Source organism: Papaver somniferum, chromosome 8, assembly GCF_003573695.1.
Source record: "Papaver somniferum cultivar HN1 chromosome 8, ASM357369v1, whole genome shotgun sequence".
NCBI lineage: Eukaryota > Viridiplantae > Streptophyta > Magnoliopsida > Ranunculales > Papaveraceae > Papaver > Papaver somniferum.
The window spans coordinates 25,558,402-25,581,943 of NC_039365.1; the positions used below are offsets into that span (position 1 = coordinate 25,558,402).

At 35.5% G+C, this 23,542-nt stretch overlaps 2 protein-coding genes, 1 long non-coding RNA gene and 1 pseudogene across 3 annotated transcripts; all 4 read left to right on the forward strand.

The window, feature by feature from the left end:
* The first annotated feature begins 528 nt into the window (after window positions 1-528).
* LOC113304848 lies at window positions 529-1,972 on the forward strand. Its single transcript, XR_003338445.1, has 2 exons — window positions 529-971; window positions 1,546-1,972. It is a non-coding gene; the product is annotated as an uncharacterized LOC113304848 (long non-coding RNA).
* Window positions 1,973-3,239: 1,267 nt separating this feature from the next.
* LOC113301871 (putative expansin-A30) lies at window positions 3,240-4,563 on the forward strand. The gene is made up of 3 exons (XM_026550715.1): window positions 3,240-3,481; window positions 3,574-3,889; window positions 4,004-4,563. The coding sequence occupies exons 1-3, from the start codon at window positions 3,286-3,288 to the stop codon at window positions 4,317-4,319; spliced, it is 828 nt and encodes a 275-aa protein (XP_026406500.1). The 5' UTR covers window positions 3,240-3,285; the 3' UTR covers window positions 4,320-4,563.
* Window positions 4,564-13,356: 8,793 nt separating this feature from the next.
* On the forward strand, window positions 13,357-14,388 carry LOC113302285 (annotated as a pseudogene).
* Window positions 14,389-17,622: 3,234 nt separating this feature from the next.
* Window positions 17,623-18,847, forward strand: LOC113301593. Its single transcript, XM_026550367.1, has one exon. The coding sequence runs from the start codon at window positions 17,822-17,824 to the stop codon at window positions 18,731-18,733; it is 912 nt and encodes a 303-aa protein (XP_026406152.1). The 5' UTR covers window positions 17,623-17,821; the 3' UTR covers window positions 18,734-18,847.
* The last annotated feature ends 4,695 nt before the right edge of the window (window positions 18,848-23,542 follow it).

The window sequence follows — 23,542 nt, forward strand, 5'->3', positions numbered from 1 at the left end:
AATGTGATCTAATCTGAAGGCTTGGAATTTAGGCACTATGGTGTTTTGCAGGAGCTTCAGATTTTGATGCGCGATGAAGGAGCGACCATCGGATGATGAGATGGATCCAATCCGACGGCTGAAGATGGAGGCGGTTTTGGTTATAGAAAATGGGTTTGGGTAAGGGTTTTGGGCCTTGGGTATGCCAAGCCCATATCTTCTTTAAGAACAATTCTTCCTTCTTGAGCCCATTCCTAGCTTTTTGGACGTGCGCTCCATTCTTTGCGGCTTCCTTGCGTAATTTCTTCCGGCTTCTCACTACTCTTCAGCTCTTTTCCGCTTCGCAAGTCATCCAGACTTTATTTATTACCTAAAAATACAAAATTAAGTAAGAAAAATATTTATTCTTGAAAACAATGAAAATACAGAATATGGGATAAAATGTAGAATTAATGCACAAAAGATGAGTTAAATGCCAATAAAAAGGAATAAATATATACATTATTTGGCACTCATCACTCGCTGCAATTGACGAATTTGGCCTCGACCCTTTATATCATTTTCGTCTCTTTTTCTTCGTTTCTTCCGTCGATAGCATAAGCAGAAATGGGAGAAAACCCTAGATCCCCTTAATATCTCAAATGATCTCGTTAATCTCCTAACTCATCTCTGCTTCTCCTTAATCTCAAACTCCTAGTGTCACATGGTTAATCATTTTGGGTTTTCTTTTGGCTGCTTAATTGTCATATATTGCCAACGAAAAACTTCGTTGGTTGCAGGTAATGAATGACTTGGATACTGAATGTTTTGTAATTTCGGTATGATTATAAGACTTGGGTTCTGCTTAAAAGTTGAATTCGGATGTGAAGGAGTTAATAAAGGAGACGAATACAACAAGGAAAACGCCAACAGTACTGCACATGAGTTGTTTGATATAAGGCCTCAAAGAATGGGAAATGGATGGATTAAGTGATTGTGTCTGATCACTTGAGGTAATGTCATTTAGACCGTAGTTTCCTTATGTAAATAATGGATTATTTATTTGGATGATTTATTTGTGTAGTTAATGATGGGAGGAACATTAACTAATTGGTTAAGTTGATAGTTATTGATTCATCCATAATATGTATTCTTCATTTTAGAAAAATGGGTTCCTTTTTTTTGAGTTCTGATTTGATATTAGCATATAATTATCTCGTGTAAGAAGTATTTGATTTGAGCCTAATGTTCTCTTAAAATGGTTAGAGAAATTTTAGTATAGACTTATATCTTTAAGGTAAACGTCATACAGGTTCCATGTATGTTTCATTTGTTGGCCGTAGCTAACCTCTATAACAACCTTTGAATTTGTTGTGACCTATTTGGAGGGTGGATTTTGCAATCCATGCGTGATAGAATGAATGTTTAAAGCAATGTCTGAGTTGACAGTGTTGATTTACATGAATTGTTGTGAGTGGCGGGAAATTAAGCGTATTTACTGTATACCCGTAATTCTTGTGTGTTAGTATTTGGAAATGTTAAAAGTGGTGTTTGAGGCTTATGACTCATGAGAAGCTAATTTGGCAGAGAAAACAGAGACAAGGGCACTGATGTATAGACGGTGTATAGAACTGCATCTAAAAGCATTCCTTGCTTCTATAGTAGAAAGGTATATTGCATGATCTTTGGTTGCTGATAACTTTTGCAAGCCAGTGTTGACTACATGTTTGTCATTTGAGATTTATGAATTATGTTTTCAAGGCAATCAAATAACATGGTTGCAGGAGAGTTACATCCATGGTGACTCCTACACATCTCTGTTAACCATTGATTGCAATTATGTATGCTGTAATATTCCAAGTTGTAATCCTTAGGTAGACTCTGATTTCATCTTACTACTACCGTGGTAGTTTTTTTCTTTTTGTTTTTTGTTTACATGTATATATAAATCTCTTTTGTCCACAACTTGTTTTTCAGTTCAATCTTATTACTGAAGTGAGCAATAAAAAGTTAACTCAGTATACCTAAGGGTGTTTTCTGTCCAAACATTATCAGTCAGCTGAGTCAGGTCTGACTCACAAAACAAACATATTTTCTGAGTCATACCTTAGTGAGTCAAATCCAGATAAATCAGGTGATTTGACTCAGATCCAGACGACTTAGATGAGTCAGCTGCAAACAAACATGTTCTTAGTCGGTTTTAATGCGTCATTTGTTCAAAAAGAATATAGATGTTTTTCCTTCGATAAAATAAAAGTAAAAGTAAGTTTGTAGGCTTGTGTGTATGAGTTCTTAGTGACATTCATCTATGAGTTGATGGACGACACAAATTTGTTGGCCAATGTGTATGGATTCTTGATGACATTCATCTGTGAGTTAATGTATGGCGCGTGCCTCTTATAAATTGTGGGGTATAAGAAGAAATAGAGAAAAACGAAAAAAAAAGATAAAAAATCGGTGAACAATTTGAAGTGATTGTTGTTGTACAGGGCCAGAGGCAATACTGAGACCGTGAGTTTTGTGGTGCAGACTAGCTAGAGGAACACAATGTGCCATTTTACATCCATGAAAGTTGCGGTCTCGACTTAAGGGTGTGATACCTTCCATGATCCGTATTGACCCCATGTCTCACCGTAGGATAGAAATCCTCAACAACAACAACAACAGATTGTTTTGTGACTTTTGTCTTACAAGGACTACAAATCCCATTCCGAACATTTGAGCCCCTAGAACAATTCTCACCAGAAAAGCCAACTCCAAAAATTGAGATTCTTAATTTTAAATGATAAAGTGGAAGTGCGTTCACAGCTTCATACTCCTAGCCTAGGAGTACATCAAACCAATATTTTGACAATCATATGTAAACCACAGCTTAGTTGTGGTCACGTCTTAATATAAAAGAAAACAAAAAATAATTGTCAACTACCATTGCCTTATCAATACAAGTAAACTAATGCTATAAAAAGAATTGAAATAACAAATTCTATCTGATTGATATTCGTATCCTCTAAGGGTTATTTGCATTAAAAAAAATTGATTGGTTCATTTCATATATTTCTTAAATTTGTCAAATGTACCTTTGTCGTCTCGGACTCAGCAGTCAGCACTCTCACCAAAAATTGCTGCCAAAATATTGGCCTAGAAGGACCGGCCTACGTGGGTATCACTAAGGCATAATGACTTACCATCACGTTTGTTTTTGTCAAATCAAAATGTATACATTGGTGCAGTATATAAACACCACATTTGTAACTCAATTCATACCAAAACCACTTCTTCACTGTAGGATCCCAAATATTTTCAATCTCCCTTTCTGAATACTTCAGCATGGCTTTCTCATTCTCCTTCCACTCGTGGAACTTCATCAGTTTCTTATTTATCATCATCAGCTTCAGTTTGATGACCATGGAATCAACAGTTACCCAAGCTGCATCTTATGGTTCCGTCATTCAGTTTCGTCCTTCCTCATGGAAACTTGCCCATGCTACATTTTACGGCGATGAAACTGCTCGTGAAACAATGGGTATGCAACTGAGTCATATTCTGCTAATTAACCTTGTCTATGTAGTTTCATCTAAATCTTATTTGTACGTTTTTTTATCGTCAATATTGTAGGTGGAGCTTGTGGTTATGGGAACTTGTTTGACAGTGGATATGGGACTAACACTGCAGCATTGAGCACAACATTGTTTAACAATGGCTATGCTTGTGGAAGTTGTTTCCAAATGAAGTGTGTTAATTCTAAATGGTGTTATAAATATTCTCCCTCTATAACTGTTACTGCCACAAACCTTTGCCCTCCTAACTGGGCCCAAGATAGTAACAACGGTGGATGGTGCAACCCGCCTAGGAGCCATTTTGACTTGGCCAAACCAGCTTTTATGAGATTTGCACAATGGAAAGCCGGCATTGTCCCTGTCATGTACCGCAGGTACTTATCTCTCGAACTTGAGCACATTGGTAGTTCAAATTTAATTACTACTTTCCTCCTGCATTTTGCTTAAAATATCTGTTTACTGAACATAGTTATGTTATTGTTTTGTAGAGTACCATGTGCGAAGCCTGGAGGACTCCGATTCAAGTTCCAAGGAAATGGGTACTGGTTATTAGTCTACGTTATGAATGTAGCTGGAGGGGGAGATATTTCAAAAATGTGGGTGCGTGGAAGTAAAACAGGGCAATGGATCAGTATGAGCCATAACTGGGGTGCATCTTACCAAGCATTTGCAGTATTAGGAGGACAATCTCTTTCATTCAGGGTTCAATCTTATTCCACTAAGGAAATCATTACAGCTTCGTATGTCGCACCTTCCAACTGGAACACCGGCATGACATACAAGTCTAACGTCAATTTCCATTAAGGGAAGTTAGTACGAGCAAGTAAGAAAACAAGAAATCTCCCTTTAAGAAGAGGAGTTGGTCTCAAGTAAGAAAACAAGAAGTCTCCCTTTAAGAAGAGGAGTTAGTCTCTATCGTGGTTAGGATTTTATATTGTGAAGAACGCCCCGCAGACGGTCGACCTTATTTTTACGACTGTGTTCTGTTGCGAGCTTAGAACATTGCAATGCGAATAAGCAAATGTATGTTGTTTGTAGTCGGTATTATTCTGCCTGTATGGTGTAAGGGAAATACTGTATAACTGAATCAAAATAATTGGAATTATCTTTTGTTATTACGGTTAGGTTTGCTTTCTTTGATGTAGAAAATATGATATCAAAGACTTAATGAATACAAAACGTAACTCAAACAATTTTCTACATTGATGTAAATGATCTCATGGCTCAATAGCCTATTTATAGTTTAACAAACTTGATTCTCAAGCAAAGACACTTTCCTAACATATCAAACTCTAATACTGGTAAACTTGTTTCCCAAGTTTACTACACGTTCTCAATAACGCGTGACAACTTGTACTATTTGTTTCCATACACGACATCAACTTCCACTGGTTGCTTCCACTCAGACAACATTAATTCTTCTAGTTACTTCACTCAGACAACAGCAACTCCACCTAGTTGCTTCCACTATACCACGTCAACTTCTCCAAGTTGTTTCCACTCATCAACATCAACTTCTACTAGTTTCTTCCGTAAACCATATCTTGGTTTAATCTTCAACATCCTCCCTTAAAATAAGATATTCTTTACTAATCATTCCAAGTTTTCCACGCAAGTAGATGAAGGTATTAGACTTCAAAGACTTGGTGAAAATATCTGCTACTTGATTTTTACTTTCACAAAACTCCATAGCTATTTCTTTGTTATTGACAAGCTCTCTAATGTAATGATACTTGATGTCTATGTGTTTACTCCTTCCATGAAGCACAGGATTCTTTGTCAGTGAAATTGAAGACTTATTATCACAAGCTATTGTTGTAGGTGTTACCTGCTCATGGAAAAGAGATTTCAGCATCATTCTTAGCCATGCTGCTTCTGTATCACAATTTCCAGCAGCAATATATTCAGCTTCTGTTGTAGACAATGCAACCACCTGTTGCTTCGTTGATGACCAAGAGAAAAATCTTGTTCCTAAATGGAATGCATAACCTGAAGTGCTCTTTCTTCCTTCAGTATCTCCAGCCCAATCACTATCTGTACAACCAACCAACTTTGGATCTTCTGAAACTGTATAGAAGATACCTAAGCTAGTTGTTCCCTTAACATATTTCAAAATACATTTTGCAGCTTGCAAGTGAGACTGTATTGGTGATTTCATAATCTGCTAACTAACCCAATTGCATACATAATGTATGGTCTTATAACAGTTAAGTATCTGAGACATCCAACAAGACACTTAAAATCTCTTGAATTCACAGGTTCTCCTGATCCATCTTTTATTAACTTCAACCTCTCTTCTACTGGAGTTAAAACTGGATTACAATTATCCATCTTGAATCTTTTTAGTATTCCATCTGCATATCTCTGCTGACTAATAAAGATACATCTTTCTGTTTGTTGTACTTCAATACCAAGAAAATATGACATTAATCCAAGATCTGTCATTTCAAACTCCATCACCATATCCTCCCTGAATTCGTTGATCATCTCTGAGCTATTTCCTGTGAATATAAGATCATCCACATACAAACAAACTATAATATGATTTCCAAGAGAATCAGCTTTCAAATACGGTGTATGTTCATATGGACATCTTGTAAAACCTTTCTCAATAAAGTATGAATCTATTCTTGTATACCAAGCATGTGGTGCTTGTTTTAAACCATACAAAGCTTTATTTAGCTTGTATACATGATTCTCCTTTCCTTCCATAACATAAACTGCTGGTTGTTCAACATAAACTTCTTCTTCTAGTACACCATTCAAGAATGCACTCTTCATATCCATCTGAAAAATCTTCCAATGATTCTGAGAAACTAAAGCAATGATCATACGTATTGTGTCTAATCTTACTGGTGCAAACACTTCTGAGTAATATATTCCTTGTTTATGTCTATATCCTTTTGCAACCAATCTTTCCTTCAATCTCTCTACTTCACCATCTGATTTGTATTTTGTCTTGTAAACTCATTTAACACATATTGCTTTCTTTCCTTGGAAGTTCAGTAAGTTCCCAAGTATTAATAGACTTCAATTCTGCATCCATAGCTTGTATCCGTCCTTGTTCTTTAGAAGCTTCTTGATAAGCTACATGATCACAATCTCCAAACAATGCAAAATTAATCACTTCATCATCAGTATCATCATCATCTCTTGTTAACACATAGTTATTCGTTCTTGCTGGTCTTGTATTTTCTTCTTGTTGTGGTGCAGCTTCAATTCTTACTTATTCTTGATGCTCTACAACATCATTCTGAGTTATTACTTCTTCTTCAACTGTAATTGGTATCGTTCTGGTATTTTCTTTTGTTGTTGTGGCATTCGAATCCCATTGTGAGTCTTCATCAAAAATCACATCTGTGCTAATAACTATTTTCCATGTTTCTGGGATTATAAAGCTTATATCCTTTGGTTACTGAGCTAAAACCAAAAAGAATACACTTTTCACTCTTATCATCCAACTTATTCCTAAGTTCTTTGGGTATATGTGCACATGCAATACACCCAAAAATTCTCAGATGTCTTACACTTGGTCTTATACCTCTCTAAGCTTCTTCTGGTGTTTTATTATTCAAGCTATTTGTAGGACATTTGTTTAGTAAATACACTGTTGTCAACTTCATAACTCTAAAAATTCTTAGGTAAATCCTTTGTTCTTCTAATAGTTCTTGCTATATCCATTATAATTCTGTTTTTTCTCTCAACAACACCATTCTGTTGAGGTGTATATCTAGCAGTTAACTGATGTAGAATACCATGTTCTTCCATAAAACTGTCAACAACAGTATATTTTGTTCCTCTATCAGTTCTTAATATCTTGATGCTCTTACCAATTTGTTTCTCAGCATATGCTTTAAAACTTCTAAAAGCATTAAAATCATCACTTTTTTGTCTAAGCAATTACACCCAAGCCTTTCTACTAAAATCATCAATGAAAGTTATGAAATAGTTATTACCTCCATGTGATGTAACTTCAATAGGACCACACAAGTCACTGTGTACAATCTTCAAATGTTCTTCAGCTCATCTAGCTTTATTCACTGGGAATGGATATCTATGTTGCTTTCCAAAAATACAATTTTCACACCTTGACTCTGGAAGTTCTATAATTGGTAGACCTGACACCATCTCCTTCTTAGATAAAACTTTTAAAGTATTAAAGTTTACATGACCTATTCTCTTGTGCCATAACCGACTGTCATTATGCACATGAGTACTGAAACAACTTTCCTTTTGATGTTGTATATTCAAAGGAAATAATCTGTTTTTGGTCATCTGTACTTTTGTTATTAGTCTTCTTCGTCTATCTCTGATAAAGCAAACACCATTGTAGATATTCATAGAATATATCTTCTCTCTGATAATTGTCCCATGCTCAGTAAGTTTTGGTGTAAACCTGGTACATAAAATACATCCATGATGTATGCTTTTGAACCATTTTTAAGAACAATTCTTATTCTTCCTTTTCACATGACTGGAATTGTAGAGAGCTATTACCAAACTTCATTGTTGATCTTACAGACTCATCAAGATTGTCAAATAAGTCTTTTCTGCCACACATATGATTACTACAACCTTTACCTAAGTACCACTTAAGATGAGGTTGTTCTTCAGCTGTATGACATGAAAGTAGCATATTTTCTGCTTTCTGTTCTTCTTCTTCTACTTCTTGACTTTCAGTTATATTTTCTTTGAAGTTTTCTTTGTAGTTATTTTCAGTTGTGTTTCTAGGTTTTGGACACTCAGAATTAAAGTTCCCAAAGTCTCCACAGTTGTAACACTGAAACTTAGATCTATCAACTGGTTTTCTTCCCTGATAACCTCCATTATTAGGTCTTCCTCCAGTGTTATATCTTCCCTGATAACTTCCATTATTAGGTCTTCCTCCAGAATTAGAACTTCTTTGATTTTTAGTCCATCTGACTTGACTTTGTAGTGCTTTTTCTACTGTTTTTGCAGCAGCTGCTTTTTCAAGTAATCTCTGTTCATAAGCCTGTAATGATCCTAATAACTCATTATGAGTCATAGTTTCAACAGTATTACACTTTTCTATAGCAGATACTTTGGATTCAAACTTCTCGGGTAAACTTATTAAAAATTTCTCTATTATTGCAGGTTCTTCTATTGTATCACCATTAACCTTCATCTCATTGATAAGATTTAATGTCTTTGAGAAAAACTCTGATATAGTTTCAGTAGTTTCCATCTGCAGCAGTTCATATTTTCTCTTCAAGGTTTGTAATCTAACCTTCTTCACCTTGTCAGATCCTTTGTAATGGTTTATCAAACCATCCCATGCTCTTTTAACTTACTTTATATAAATAAATCTATCCATGAGAGATTCATGAATACCCTGATGAAGAATATATGTAGATTTAGATTTCTTCTTTCTGTTTTCAATTAAAGTTGCTTGCTGAGCTGCTTCAAGTACTGCTCCTTCTGCTGGTTCTGCATAACCATCTTTCACAATATCCCACACCTCTTGATATATGAAAAATTCTCCATCTGTAACCTCCAGTGTTCAAAGTTTTTTCCTTCAAACACCGGCACCTTTATTGAACTTAAACTTGTCATCTTTTTATTCTCAACAACTCATACCCACAACCCTAGAATCTGATACCAGTGCTCTGATACCATATGTAGAAAATCTGATATCAAAGACTTAATGAACGAAAATCTGATGTCAAAAAATTCTCTCTATTGATGTAAATAATCTCATGGCTCAATATCCTATTTATAGTTTAACAAACTTGATTCTCAAGCAAAAACACTTTCCTAACATATCAAACTCTAAAACAAAGACACTTATAGAATATTCTAAACTCTATACGTAATTAAACTCTAATACTGGCAAACTTGTTTCCCAAGTTTACTACATGTTCTCAATAACGCGTGAAAACTTGTATTAGTTGTTTCCATAAACGGCATCAACTTCCACTCAGACAGCATTAACTTCTTCTAGTTAGTTCACTCAGACAGCAGCAACTCCACCTAGTTGCTTCATTAAAGGTAAATAAATCCTTGATGGCGTTCTTATTGCTAATGCGTGTGTGGACAGCAAGATAAAGTCAAATAAACCTGGTGTCATTTGCAAAATTGACATGGAAAAGGCATTTGATAATGTTAACTGGCATACTCTTTTTGTATTTTACAAAGGCATGGATTTGGTGAAAGATGGATTTCTTGGATTAAATGGTGTATTTGTCAAGCACACTTATCAATTCTTGTTAATGGTGCTTCTACTGAAAAGTTTAAGCCTCAAAAGGCTTGAGACAAGGGGATTCTATTTCTCCTTACTTGTTCTTATTGGTGGTTGAGATTCTATCTAAACTAACGAATGATGCTGTAGAAAGAGATCAAATTCATGGTTTCAAGATAGTAGACGCTGGGTTAATGAATGATGTTGTAGAAAGAGATCAAATTCATGGTTTCAAGATAGTAGACGCTGGGTTGATGATTCCACACCTACAGTTTGCAGATGATACATTGCTTTTTATAGATGCTGATGAACATGAGGTAACTAGAATCCTCATTATCTTAACTATTTTTGAAACCTTAACTGGTATGATATTGAACTTAGAGAAGAACACTATGATTAGTGTTGGAGCAGATGATACTATTCATTCTCTAGTTAAAATCTTAGGATGTAAGACAGAAAAGCTTCCTATAAAGTATTTAGGAATGCCAATTGGTGCACATTTTAGAAATACCAATATGTGGGATTATGTGATTGAAATAATGGAGATCAGACTTGCTTCATGGAAGAAAAGATTTCTCAACAAAGCTAGTAGACTTATTCTTATTAAGGACTGTCTTTCTAGTCTACCTATTTATTATTTGTCTTTGTATCACTTACCTGCAAGTATTGAGAAGAAAATGATAAAGTTGATGAGGAATTTCCTTAGGGGAGCTGTTGAAGGAAAACAAAAGATTCATGGATTTCTTGGAAGAAGGTGACATTTCAAAGAAAAAGGGTGGTTTAGGAGTTAAAAATTCAAGAAATACCAATAAAGATCTTCTAGTTAAATGGGTGTGGAGATATGTTGCTCAAAAGGGAGCTTTGTGGAGAAGAATATTTCAGCAAAAAACCAAAGTGAATGAATATTTATTGCTTCCAGCCGATGATGCTACTGCTCAAGGAGGGAGTTTATGGAGAAATGTGGTTAAACTGGTTCCTGACATTCACAATCATGTTACTTTAACTCTTAAAAATGGAAGATGCATTAGATTTTGGCAAGATAAATGGGTGGATGGGGGATGTCTCAAGGACCTTTTTTCTGTTATTTACAAAGCCTGCAAAAGAAAACAAGCCACCATTGCTGAGATGATAAATGATGGGAGATGGGAAGGAATTTTTAAAAGAAATCTCAATGCCAACGAACAGATGGAATGGGATATTTTAAGAAGAGATTTGGGTGCAGTTGCAGTTGCATTTCTGGTAGACGAAGACGATGACTTCAAGCTTATGGACAGTTTTAGTAGCAAATTTTGTTATGAAGCGCTAGAGGAACATGCTGAAGATTGCGGATTTGAGAAATTCTTATGGAAATCTCAAGTTCCTAACAAAGTGATCTTTATCCTTTGCGCTATATTTTACAATTCTCTCCCAACAAGGGATGTGTTAACTCACAGAAGAGTTCAAATTGACAGTGAAGCCTGTGTTTTTTGCGGTTCTGTCAGGGAAACTACAAACCATCTGATGCTGCATTGCATATTTTCTTTTCAGATCTGGGATTACTTCATTAAATCGTTTCATATTTCATGGCCACTTCCTGATTCTGTTATCCATCTCTTCGAGGCCTTTGATAACAATGTTCTTGCAGGGAAGTGCAGAAAACTATGGGAGATTACACACAATGTAATTGTTTGGATTATCTGGAATGAACGTAATGGAGTGGTTTTTGGTGCTAGGAAGAAAACTGTGGATGAAGTTATTACTCTAGTCAAGCAGATTCTTATGCTTTGGACTCATGAGGAAGATGTCTTTAAATTTGTGGATTGTAACAGTGTACTCCGTAACTGGGAGAACGTCATTCACATGTAATTCTCTCTGTTTTCTCACCTATTTTGCAACTTTGTAACTCCTGTAACCGGCCTGCCTGACTATCTTTTCTCTTTAATATAAAATTTTCGAATGCGAGAAAAAAAAACTCCACCTAGTTGCTTCCACTATACCACGTCAACTTCTCCAAGTTGCTTCCACTCATCAACATCAACTTCTACTACTTTATTCCATAAACCATATCTTGGTTTAATCTTTAACATTTGAGTATGTCTGCTCCAGTTCCTATTATCGTGCATTCTCGCTAACTGTGTTTATTTTTTGGACTCAATCTCCGATATAATAACCATTAGGTTCCAAATGAACAACTTGATTTCTCAAGGAAAATCGACAACCAAAATGACAAAAATTCTTTCCGGGCATCCCTATATGGTTTCCTTTGGAAGAAAGTTAAGGTCAACACAGATGATTGCGGTCGATTTTTGTTTGCCGGCCAACTCATTAGATAAGAAAAAGAAAAATGGGACAAATTTGAAATTTCTGAAGAGAGCAGCATGTCCAATTTATAAATAATTTGTTTGGATACTAAAAGTACAAGTGTTTCTGTTTTTCCAGAAATAAAAGTCAGTTTAAAAATCTTTTGCATCACAAAAACCTAGACTTTTGGTTTCTGTAAGTCATTTTGAAATAATATTACCAAACATATACTTTGATTTTTGATTTTTTAGCGGATCTCTCCCGACCCACACTGTTTGTGGGGCCCTTCCCTTAAAACCAATCCCTACTAGACCACAGTTCAAGGGGTATACCACCCAGTAGGTCAGGAGTCAAGACAGGCCGCAGAATCCACGACTACATTAAGTCTCGTTAAAAGTGGTTTTTTTTTTCTTTTTTTTCGGAGTTCTTTCTTTGCCTAAAAATAAGCAAAACGAGAAAAGCAAAAGATTTGAGTACACTTTTGTCAGGCGAAGATAGCATATATTTGCACCATGCTCGCCTTTTGCAAGCCTCCGCTCACTTAAACTATTTATTTGCTTGTTCAGAATCGGCTTTCTCAGCTCGTTGATGACACATAAATGTGTAATGAACTTGGGTGGAGTTTCTAATTTAGTTAGTAGTTAATTACTGTATTCTTGTCCATAATTTCGGCTGCAGTTCTTCTATATTATCCGTTATTTTCTTATGGGAGGAGGGGGTGCATTTAGACACTTAGAGCATTACTCTCACGTCTTCAACCAAAAAACTGAGAGCATTAGTGTTGAGGAGACAATTCATTTTTTCTTTCAGTTCCACAATATGAAGTTGTTATTCTCACGTCTTAGACGTCTATAGTGTATTTTCTTCTTTCCTCTTACATGTCTTTGATCAGACTTAATCATTTCTTTTCTAAAATTTCCAAGATTCATTTGTCTAATTCGCCTATAGCCCATCATAAATGTCAACTCATGCGGGAATGGGAATTAGGAAACAAAATTTTCAAACATATTGAGCCACCAACACTACCATTGTACTTTTCTTTGTAATTCTCGTGAAATTTGATAATCCCGTTGGTTTACTAGTTTTGAAAATGTTCACCACTGGAAAAATGTCGACAGTTAGTTTTACAAATTTCTATTTAGGGAACTGCATATTAATTATAGAAAATGACAGATGACGATGGGAGGACGTATGTACGTACGTACCGTTCGTGAGGGTCACTAAGGCCTCACGTATTTATAAGTCAAAGCATCTGACTAAAAATGGGTGCGTTAATTATATAATAGAACCAACATTTTGTAAAATCGTTGCATCGAAATCAAGTTTTGTAAGCTTATTTTGGTACCTTCTGACTTTTGTTTTCGAAACCATGGCTGCTTCCATTCAGCCATGGAATCTCACTTTCCTTTTCATCACAATAAGCTTCTCTGTGATGATGATCATGGAATCAACCGCGTTCCAGACAAAACCATGGTCGTATTCTCATGCAACATTTTATGGCGATGAGACCGGACGGGGAAACTATGGGTACGTGTACCTCATCGATTTTTCTCATGTGCACAAATTTTACTTTCTTTTGTTTATATTTTCAAAAAGTTACTGCTAGCTAGAATATACCTCTTTTTGATCATTCGCAACAATTCTAAAACGGCTAATTAACATTCGTGATTTTTGAAACTATGTCAGGAGGGGCTTGTGGATATGGAAACTTATTTGCCAGCGGATATGGACTTGCTACTGCAGCATTGAGCTCAACACTATACAAAAATGGCTTTGCTTGTGGTTCTTGTTTTCAGATTAAATGTACCAACTCTAAGTGGTGTAATCCGGGCACACCATACACAACCGTTACTGCTACAAACCTTTGCCCTCCTAACTGGTACCAAGATAGTAACAACGGTGGATGGTGCAATCCTCCGCGAAACCATTTTGACATGGCTAAGCCTGCTTTCATGAAAATTGCTCAATGGAAAGCTGGTATCGTTCCTGTCATGTATCGCAGGTACTTACCAAGTTCTTTTCCTTCTAAAAAGTTATAAGCATTGTTCTTTAATTTCATTGGATTTGAATGGTTGCAGAGTTCCATGTGCGAGGAAAGGTGGAATGAATTTCTCATTTCAAGGAAATGGATATTGGTTACTGGTTTATGTCATGAATGTAGGAGGAGGAGGAGATATATCACAAATGTGGGTGAAAGGAAGTAAAACAGGAAAATGGATCAGTATGAGTCATAACTGGGGTGCATCATACCAAGCATTTGCAGTTTTGGGTGGACAAGCTCTTTCATTCAAAATCACTTCTTATTCTACTAAGGAAACTATTATAGCTTACAATGTTGCCCCTCCTAATTGGAGCACCGGTATGACTTATAAATGTTCCGTCAACTTCCGTTAGTAATCTAATCGGAGAACAGATATACAGAAACTTCATTTACTCGTAGAATTTTCATGTAGAAAATATTTTAACATTTTCTTTAAACGAATGTTTCGAATGGATACCTTACTTCTTGTGTTGTTTTTCGTTGTTTCAGTCTTCTTTCTTTGCGTTGTGTTTCCTATATGTTTCTGTTGTAATTGTCATTGTGCAATGACTTGGATAGAAATGTGAAATCTAAACCCAAGTAGCCTATTGATACAGATAGATGCTCGACTTCGTTAAATAACTTAAGATCCATGTCGCTTCGACAGATTACAACATTTCTTAGCTCCGCATTAACAGCATCCATACCCAACCACTTACATTTTTTTGCATATAGTATCAAAATTATGTACATACGTCGATTTTGGACAAGCAAGAACCGCTCACTCAAAGGTGGGCTCCGAAAAACAGCACTGCAAGTCCATTGAAGAGCGGCCCTATATTGTGTGTGTGGTTTTTGGCTTGTCCAAAAAAACAAACACAGTTTGTTTAGAAGGATTGAATAAACATCACTTGTAGACCTGATGTAGGGGCGAGCCGTTTTTAATAGTCCGGGTGAAGAAATTGGTTTTTGATTTCTGGAAGCAAAAATGTCAGAAGTTAGTTTGGATACACGATAATTACTTCTATAAATAAAAAAAAAAAATAATAACTTTTTGTGAAGCTAAAACATTTAAGTTCTAATATCCAAACAGGCTATTAGCTTGCCTTTTGATTTGACTCGAAAGAAAGAACTACTGGACATTTGATGGAAAAGAAGCAATTTTTCATGTACTTTTTGAAGTCAAATACAGACTACACAGATGCTTACTGGCTTCATTTGCTTCTCATCCAATCTTTTACTTCTCTTTAAATGGTGGTAGGGAACTGGCAATCTTGGTTCACTGATTATATATATCCATATAATTTCGAGGTTTATAAGCCTTGTAGTGAACCTCAAGTTAATTATAACCTAAAATGTTAGAGTGGAAATGAAGAGTTTGGTTGTCAATTGATCATGACTAAACCAACATTTTTCATCTTCCTTCGACGTTATACGTTATTAAGTGCAGCTTGAAATCTAAACCAATTTCTGTAATCATTCCTTGAATTAGCCATACGCAACATCAACAAATTTTAGACATGGAATCCAATATGTGAATGTTTTGAAATGATTTCGAGTTTTGCATGAAAAAAGTCTCTTGACTAGATGATGCTAAGTCGAGGCACTGGTAGACCGGAGCTCTGCATAACTTTTGCCTTGTTGAAGCAGAATCAACCCCTCCTTATCTAAAGAAAAGACCATTCGAATACATCAATCAAATATGCAACCCATAAATGGGACCAAAAGTGGGAAACAGTTACGAACACGCCCAATGTTTTGCACACCAAACAGGGGAAGAAAGAGGGGTTGAAATCTAATTTGTTTCTTAGGCACGCTTATGAATTGTCATCATACGACCCAAATCATAACCCCTACCAACTGTTAAACTTTTTTTCTTCCTTTAATTGAAAATCAAATATTAAGAAACAAAATAGGATTTATTTTGTTTTTGGTACTCAATTTTTGTCCAATTTTTGAGTTTGGTCTAACATTTGACCAGTTTGGTGTTTGGTACTTGGAAAAGACGTTGACCCGTATTGACTCAGTTATAGCTTGACTTCTTTTAATATTATTAAATAATTTTTTAGAAAATGGTAAAAATATAATTATTAGATGAGTTTACTATCATACCCATCACTTTCTTAATATTTACATTAGATCCAACGGTTTTAATAAACCCATTTAGTCTACGGTCGTGATCAATCTATTAATCCTAACTTTTTATTTTCATTTCTTCACTTCGTTTATTCCGCCTCTACTGTTAACTTCAATCAAAACAGAGTAAATCGAGAACAGAGAGAGATTGAGAGAGGGAAGATTTATGATGAGAAATCGAGTGGAATTATGAAAGGAGATCAAGAACAGAGATTAGCAGGGAGATTGAAGCTGTTGTTGGTTGAATGAAGATGAAATTGAAGAACAGAAGATAAGAATCGAAGTAACAAGAAGATACAGGTGGTAATAATGATGGTTTCTGCAATCGAAGAACACAGAGAGGAGATGGTTGTAATGGAATCGATTATAGGTTGTCGGATTTAGTTCTACGGAAAGAAATTAAACTCAACAGATGATTCTTGAAGTTACAGAGCAGAAAAGTGGGTGTTTCTGAATCAATAGGAAGAATGAAGGTTAGGGTTTGTGACGAATTAGAACATGAAATTGAGATCGGGAAGAACAAGACGCTGGTGTTGTTGATTAAAAAATTGGGTTGCAGATTTGATTTTGGTTTGTGTGTGATTGATTTCTGAAGGGTATTGGTGCTGGTAGTAGTATTGCAGAGGTGGTCTAAGTAAATTTGCCCGATGGTGCAGGTGAACTTAAGCTGCAAATGGTAGTGAGTTGCTGTTGTAATTTGGATCTCGATTCAATTGTATTTTTTTGCTTTAGGAGTTGAAATTTTAAGTTTTGATTTTTGTTTTGGGGATCTTGAATGTGTTAATTGATTTCCTGAAACGACTGTGAGATGGGTGATGGTAGGAATGATTTGGTAGTGATTGGTAGGGTTGTAACTGAATTTTAGTATGCCTTAAAAGGTTTCATTATAACTTGATGGTGATAATTGCGGTAGAGTGGTGGTGGTGGCGGCGGCGGAGGCGGTGATGGGATGGGATGGCGAGAGGCGGACGACACATCATGTAAACTCGGTGGAAACATATGGTAAACTTTACTCCCCTTCAGTTTAAAATGAAGAGCATAATAGTAAATTCAGTCAAATATTAGATTTTATATTAATTTTAATAAATCTTAAACAAAAGTCAAGAGTCAACGTGGGTCAACGTTATTTTCAAGTACCAAGCACCAAGCTGGACAAATGTTAGACCAAACTCAAAAACTGGACAAAACCTGAGTACCAAAAACAAAATAACCCAATAAAATATTCTACAAAATGCACAAAATAATCATCTAATATGGCTCTTGTGGGACAACAATGATCATTTGACAAGAGTCAAACCCTTCATTTTTAGCCATTGATTTTATGTTTCAACGGTCTCGATTCATCGAACCGTTGCCGGTTGAAGTCCTGTAAGCATAACAAAATCATGATCCACTGTTAAAAGATGAAAGCATGCTAATCCCAAGCACTCAAAAACCAACTAAATTTATGTTCACTCCCAAGTCTCCCAACTTCATACAAAATTTAGAAACGATATCAATTGTTTCCTTTCTTGCTTTGCTTTCCTATTTTCCTCATTGTTTCAAAGATTTCCAGATTTCAATCCTTTATCTCTTCTCCCCTTGCGAAAGATTTTGGATTCTACAAAACTCAAATCTCAAACAATCGCAAACCATTATTAGAGTCGCGTGATAAAATTTTCATCATCTCAAATGGGCACATTGTTTGCCATCAATATAGCTATTCTCTTCATGATTTCTTGCATGAATTGTGTCGATTCGACGGATATTAGACCCGCTCTTGATCGAGTTCTTGGGGATTATGCTTTAAATTATTACAACAAAGTACTTCGCAAGACGGGCTCTTTATACACGATTAGTTTACCGAAGGATCTCTCGAGTGTGAAAGCCGATATGGTAAGGTTCAGGTGCGGCAGTTTGAGAAGGTACGGTGCAAGAGTTGAAGAATTTCATATTGGTATGGGAATTGCAATTGAACCATGCATGGAAAGAGTGGTTTTAGTTAGGCAAAACTTGGGTTCGAATTGGTCTGATATCTACTATAGAAATTACAATATTTCGGGTTATAATCTGGTTTCACCAATTCTAGGCCTTCTTGCGTTTGATGTGAAGTATGACACAAATTCTACGGCAAACTTACTAGAAGTTGGAATCTTCGCGGAACAAGAGCCTATTTCCATTGATTTTTCAAATGTTACAAAAAATGTCAAGAGCTCTATCAACAAACCATTATGTGCTAGTTTTGGTAGGGATGGCAGGGTTAGTATATCTGATCAAATTTCTTCGAATATTTGTTTAACGGGGAAAAATGGGCATTTTGGCTTAGTAATTGAAACGGCGACGTTACCGAAGACGGGTAAGTTAAGTGAATGGAAAATCATAATTGGAAGTACAGTTGGTGGTGCAATTGGTGTATTGCTGTTAGGATTGTTGTTTGTTGCTATGATTGTTAAGGTGAAAAAAAGATCTCAAATGGTTGAAATGGAACGAAAAGCTTACGAAGAAGAAGCGTTGCAAATCTCAATGGTTGGACATGTTAGAGTTCCAGTTGCACGGCCAACAAGAACTCAGCCAAATCTGGAACATGAGTATTCTCCTCCTTGATAACTCAAGAACTTGATTTTAGAGAATTGTAAAAAGTCATTCAACTTTTTTTTTTCTTGTATAATCTTTTTAGAATTCAGTCCAGAAAACTTCATGTGCTATATAATTTTCCAATTTCGGTGGAATTCATTGGATTATATGAATTGGTATCCCTCCAAACTTTTGGCATTAACCTTTACGGGGTCAATTCCCTGTGAATTTCTGCACCGCTTTAATTTTGCTATGCATATAGCTCTTCTACCTGTATCCGCAAGTTTAGTTAAAAGACAACCCTTCGCCAGGGGTTGCCTTTGGTAACTTTTTTCCCAAAAGTTCCGGCAACAATTGCAGTAGGTAGGATTAATCCAAATAACAAGCTTCTGCGAAGTTGCTCTTTGGAGATTTCTTTTTTTTAAAGCATAGAGTTTATTAAGAAACTAAATTGCGATTAGATTAGACGACGGTATGTTGTGCCCATGGAGTCATTCATTATAAATTGGTTGATACATGTGGGAGTTATACATCATAGTTGATATAGATTTCCTACCTAGCTAACGTCCACCGCGTGATTTTCCAATCCGTCGGCCGCTTGGTTTCCTTTCCATTAGTTGTGCCGGATAAAGTATTGTGGTATTTGTTTGAGTCTCAACCTAATATCAGAGATAATCCCTTCCAGGTACCATGGTGGTTTGGACACGGAAGTTAAGAATGTGAGCAGGGTTTTCGAGTCTGTTTCAATTGTATCTTTGACCAACTTCGATCTGTTGTCATTTTATGCTAAGAACATCGCCCAGGATCCAACTGAAAGTGTTTTGGTGATATTTAAAGGTTACGGTACCGCTAAAACGGTTCTGGTATCTGCGTGTTTGTATGTGAACCCGATCCCCTGTAATTCCGAGGAAGCATCAAGTCATTCCATCCGTGTTGATCTTGACCTAAACTGGGCTAGCTCTGGTCCAGTCCACCTGTATGATTGTTGTCGTTCTTGAAAAAGCGGGGTATAACAACCACACCTAATATTTTATTCTGCAATATGTATGGACTAATTCCAATATAATTCCATGAGCACCAGCTTATAAAGCGAGCTCAACCAAGAAAGATATCAAAGAGTTATATCTCTTTTTCTCAAATCAATTAGCAAATCAAACAGATAGAAATCTTTGAGTCTGATTGATGTGAGAAATACTTGGACGGTATCAAAGACCAATGCCCAAGTGTCAATCAATTTATATCAACAAACAAGGTTGGATTTACCAATTGATTGAACTACGCACAACCTGTGATATTTCAATTATATAAACAAATATAATGCGGAAAAGAAATAACATAGACACCAGAATTTTTGTTAACGAGGAAACCGCAAATGCAGAAAAACCCCGGGACCTAGTCCAGTTTTGAACACCACATTGTATTAAGCCGCTATAGACACTATCCTACTACAAGTTAGCTTCGAACCGGAATGTAATTGAGCCCTAACCAAGTCTCACACCGATTAACGTACAGTCGCGTTCCTTATGCCTCTAGAACCACGTCGGATTCTGCGCACTTGATTCCCTTAGCTGATCTCACCCACAACTAAGAGTTTATAGGACCCAAAGTCGGAAACTTATAAACAAATTTGTCTCCCACAGATAAGTCTAAGTATGTCTCCCACAGAAGTACCTATGAAGTTTTTGTTCCGTCTTTTAATAAATCAAGGTGAACGGGAACCAATTGATAATCCGGTCTTATATTCCCGAAGAGCATCCTAGAAATATCAATCACCTCACAATAACTTAACTATATGGTAGTAGAAGAAGTTATTATAGAATCACAAAGAATGAGACTAAGAGATTTGTGATTACTTTTTATATCTTACCTATTGGAAATAAATCTCGAGCAAATCTTAAAGAAGATAGTACTCAATACGATAGAACAAGTAAAATCAGAATACGCAACTACAGAGAAAATAGTTGGATCTGGCTTCACGAATCCCAAATGAAGCCTTCAAGTCGTTAACCTAATATGGTTTTAGAAAAACCTAGGTTAAAGGAGAATCTACTCTAGTCGCAACTAGGACACAGAAAAGTGTCGGGATTAGGTTTTCCAGTTGCTAGAGTTCTCCCTTATATATTCTTTTAAATCAGGGTTTCCTTCAATCAAATCTAAGATAGCTTAGTAATTAACAAAGCATTCAATATTCACCTTTATATGAAATCTTGATTTAAGATTCAAGCTAAGTTTTCTTAAAACCAAAGCAATATCTCCACCGTTAGATGGTCTTAGCTTGTTACACACAAATGAAATATACCTTCATTTAGATATGGGTAACCGTGCATACCTAAATGTGTATACTTAGTTGGCTCAATAACACTTAACCGAAGTTAGCCATAAGAACACTTTTGTCTTAACCACATTCATCTAACACTTCTAGATCAACTATGATGATCAATAAATCATGAAAGATAATCAAATGAATCTAATTGTGTTTCACATAGAGTTGTTCAATTGTTCACTATCTCATACAAATATATATGAACCAATTGAAATAAAATCGGATTTATTCGTAATTGTACAAAGTACTTATATGAGAATCAATTCATGAACATTATGCCACAGTTTGGAAATATTGCATTCCTTAATTTATAAATGTATTTGTTCATGAGTATGAAAACATACATAACCGATTTTAGAACTTTAACCACGAAGTTTGCAAACTGGTACGCAAACTATAGCCTCTGAACTTTGGTCTTGTTCAGGCATTTGCGAACGGGTAAGCAAACATCCATCCCAGACCTAACTCAGGTATAAATGTCTGCATACTAGGTATGGAAACAAGGTTCCCATACCTGAATCATACCAAAACAGTTTGCATACTAGGTACGCATACTGTTTTGTATCCAGACAAAGGTTTTTGTTCTAAAGTCTCATTTCAATCATTGAAACATCCTTAGAAGACGAAAATAGCTTTCTCACAAAAACTATTATCTTATAAGTAATTTTCAAGTGATCGAATGATCAATACGAAACTTTCCAAGCCGGCATCAAATGATTGTCTCGCACAAATCATGTAAGATGTTTCAAGGCAATTTCCACATGATCACCTTTTGACTTAGTATCTAGTTTCCAACAAATAAATTATTTCCAACTAAACTCATCAAGAATAATGATGAACGTAGCTAAATCAAAAATCTTCCAACACATATTTCGAGAATTAGATAAGCGAGATAAACTCAGCTCGAAATATCAAATGTGTATAATATAAAAGTCTATATAGCTATACGACTTAGTCTCATTAGGAGATAGAATATAATAGACTTCTGAGTGATAGATAAGTTTTAGTCTCCGCATACCTTTTGTTGATGAACTTCCTCCAAGCTCTCCTTAGTATATCTTCGTCTTCAACCGATGAACGTCGTGAGTCTAAATCTCAACTACACATTCTATCTTAATCCGAGACATATCTATAAGTAGAATAGAAATCAAGACTATAGTTTTAATCATCTAAACTTGGCAAACAAGCTTGAGATAGCGATGCTTGCGAGTTCGACCGAGCAATGCCCTAACAATCTCCCGCTTTGTGAATTTTAGTGACAAAACTATCAATACATATGGATTACAAAATAAATAAACTTTGTAGCTTCTCATCCAAATGCTTGATTTTCTTGGTTCTTCAACATTACTCGAAATCTTCGCTAGTCCAAGTACTCCAACGATTCTGAACGTGTTCAACTCAGCATCATTGTTTTTGAAGATCCGTAGCCATAACAATAAGAAAACATATGAAAAACATTTGTTCTCAATCATTGTTATACAGTGTCATAGTATTATTACACAGCATCAAAGTCCAATTGTATCACAACTTTGACAATAATACTAAGGTGAGATTGAGTCATACGAAACTCTTACTCTCCAACAGCTTGTCAATGTTGTAGAGATTTATTCATTTCTAGCGGGTGCAAAACGTATCTCGTTCGTCATTGGTGGTTTTGTAAACAACGTACCAACAATTGGCAAAATCCTTTTTGTGATTTCCAAAGACTTTGATGGATTTCCAAAGTATTGCATTACTAGTTGTATACTTTAGAAAACTCTTTGTGAATATATGTTATTCGTTATATACTTGTAAAATCTCTTTCAAAGTTTGTGTTACTTGTTATAAACTAGAAATTTAAAAACTTTGCATGCTTGCCAATTTTAAGACTTTGAATGACTTTTATGTGTATATTTGCCTTGATGAAAGTCTTGCAAAATATGAAAGATTTTGGAAGACATATAAAATATTAAAGTTTAATATACTATCTTTTATTTTCTTTGATATAATTTTTTAAATTTATGCCATAAATTAATATACCATCAAATTTGTTATTACCTTGTCGTACTATTCGCACGTTCTACACATGGTGATTAACTCCTTACTCTCAAATTACCATTTAGACTAGAATCATTTCCTCCCTCCTTGGTGGTACTAGTATGTTAATTAAATATTTGACCCGTGAAAAATATGATTGCATACCATAAATAAACACATGTACGTGTAAATATAAATATAATGATACTTGTATACAACAATATCAAAAAAAAAGTGTGCACTTATTTTAGATTATGATTACCACTCAATATATATATTAAAAGGTGTACTTATTTCTGATTTTAATTTGCAATCAGTGTTTCTCAAGAATTATTTTTGATCGAATAAATTTTAAATTTATTAGATAAACTTGTCGTGTTAGGTTGTTATACAATTCTATAGAAATTTTGTTTTCATAAATTTTTAGGACTCTACAAATCTCTTTAAGAATTGTGCCAACTCTGCAAAACTCTACAAGTATTTTCCAAATTCTGTAGAAC

Coding starts and splice junctions, on each gene's coding strand:
- LOC113301871 (XM_026550715.1), top strand. CDS start 3,286: ATGGCTTTCTCATTCTCCTTCCACTCGTGGAACTTCATCAGTTTCTTA. Junction 3,482..3,573: donor AACTGCTCGTGAAACAATGG/GTATGCAACTGA, acceptor TCAATATTGTAG/GTGGAGCTTGTGGTTATGGG. Junction 3,890..4,003: donor GTCCCTGTCATGTACCGCAG/GTACTTATCTCT, acceptor ATTGTTTTGTAG/AGTACCATGTGCGAAGCCTG.
- LOC113301593 (XM_026550367.1), top strand. CDS start 17,822: ATGGGCACATTGTTTGCCATCAATATAGCTATTCTCTTCATGATTTCT.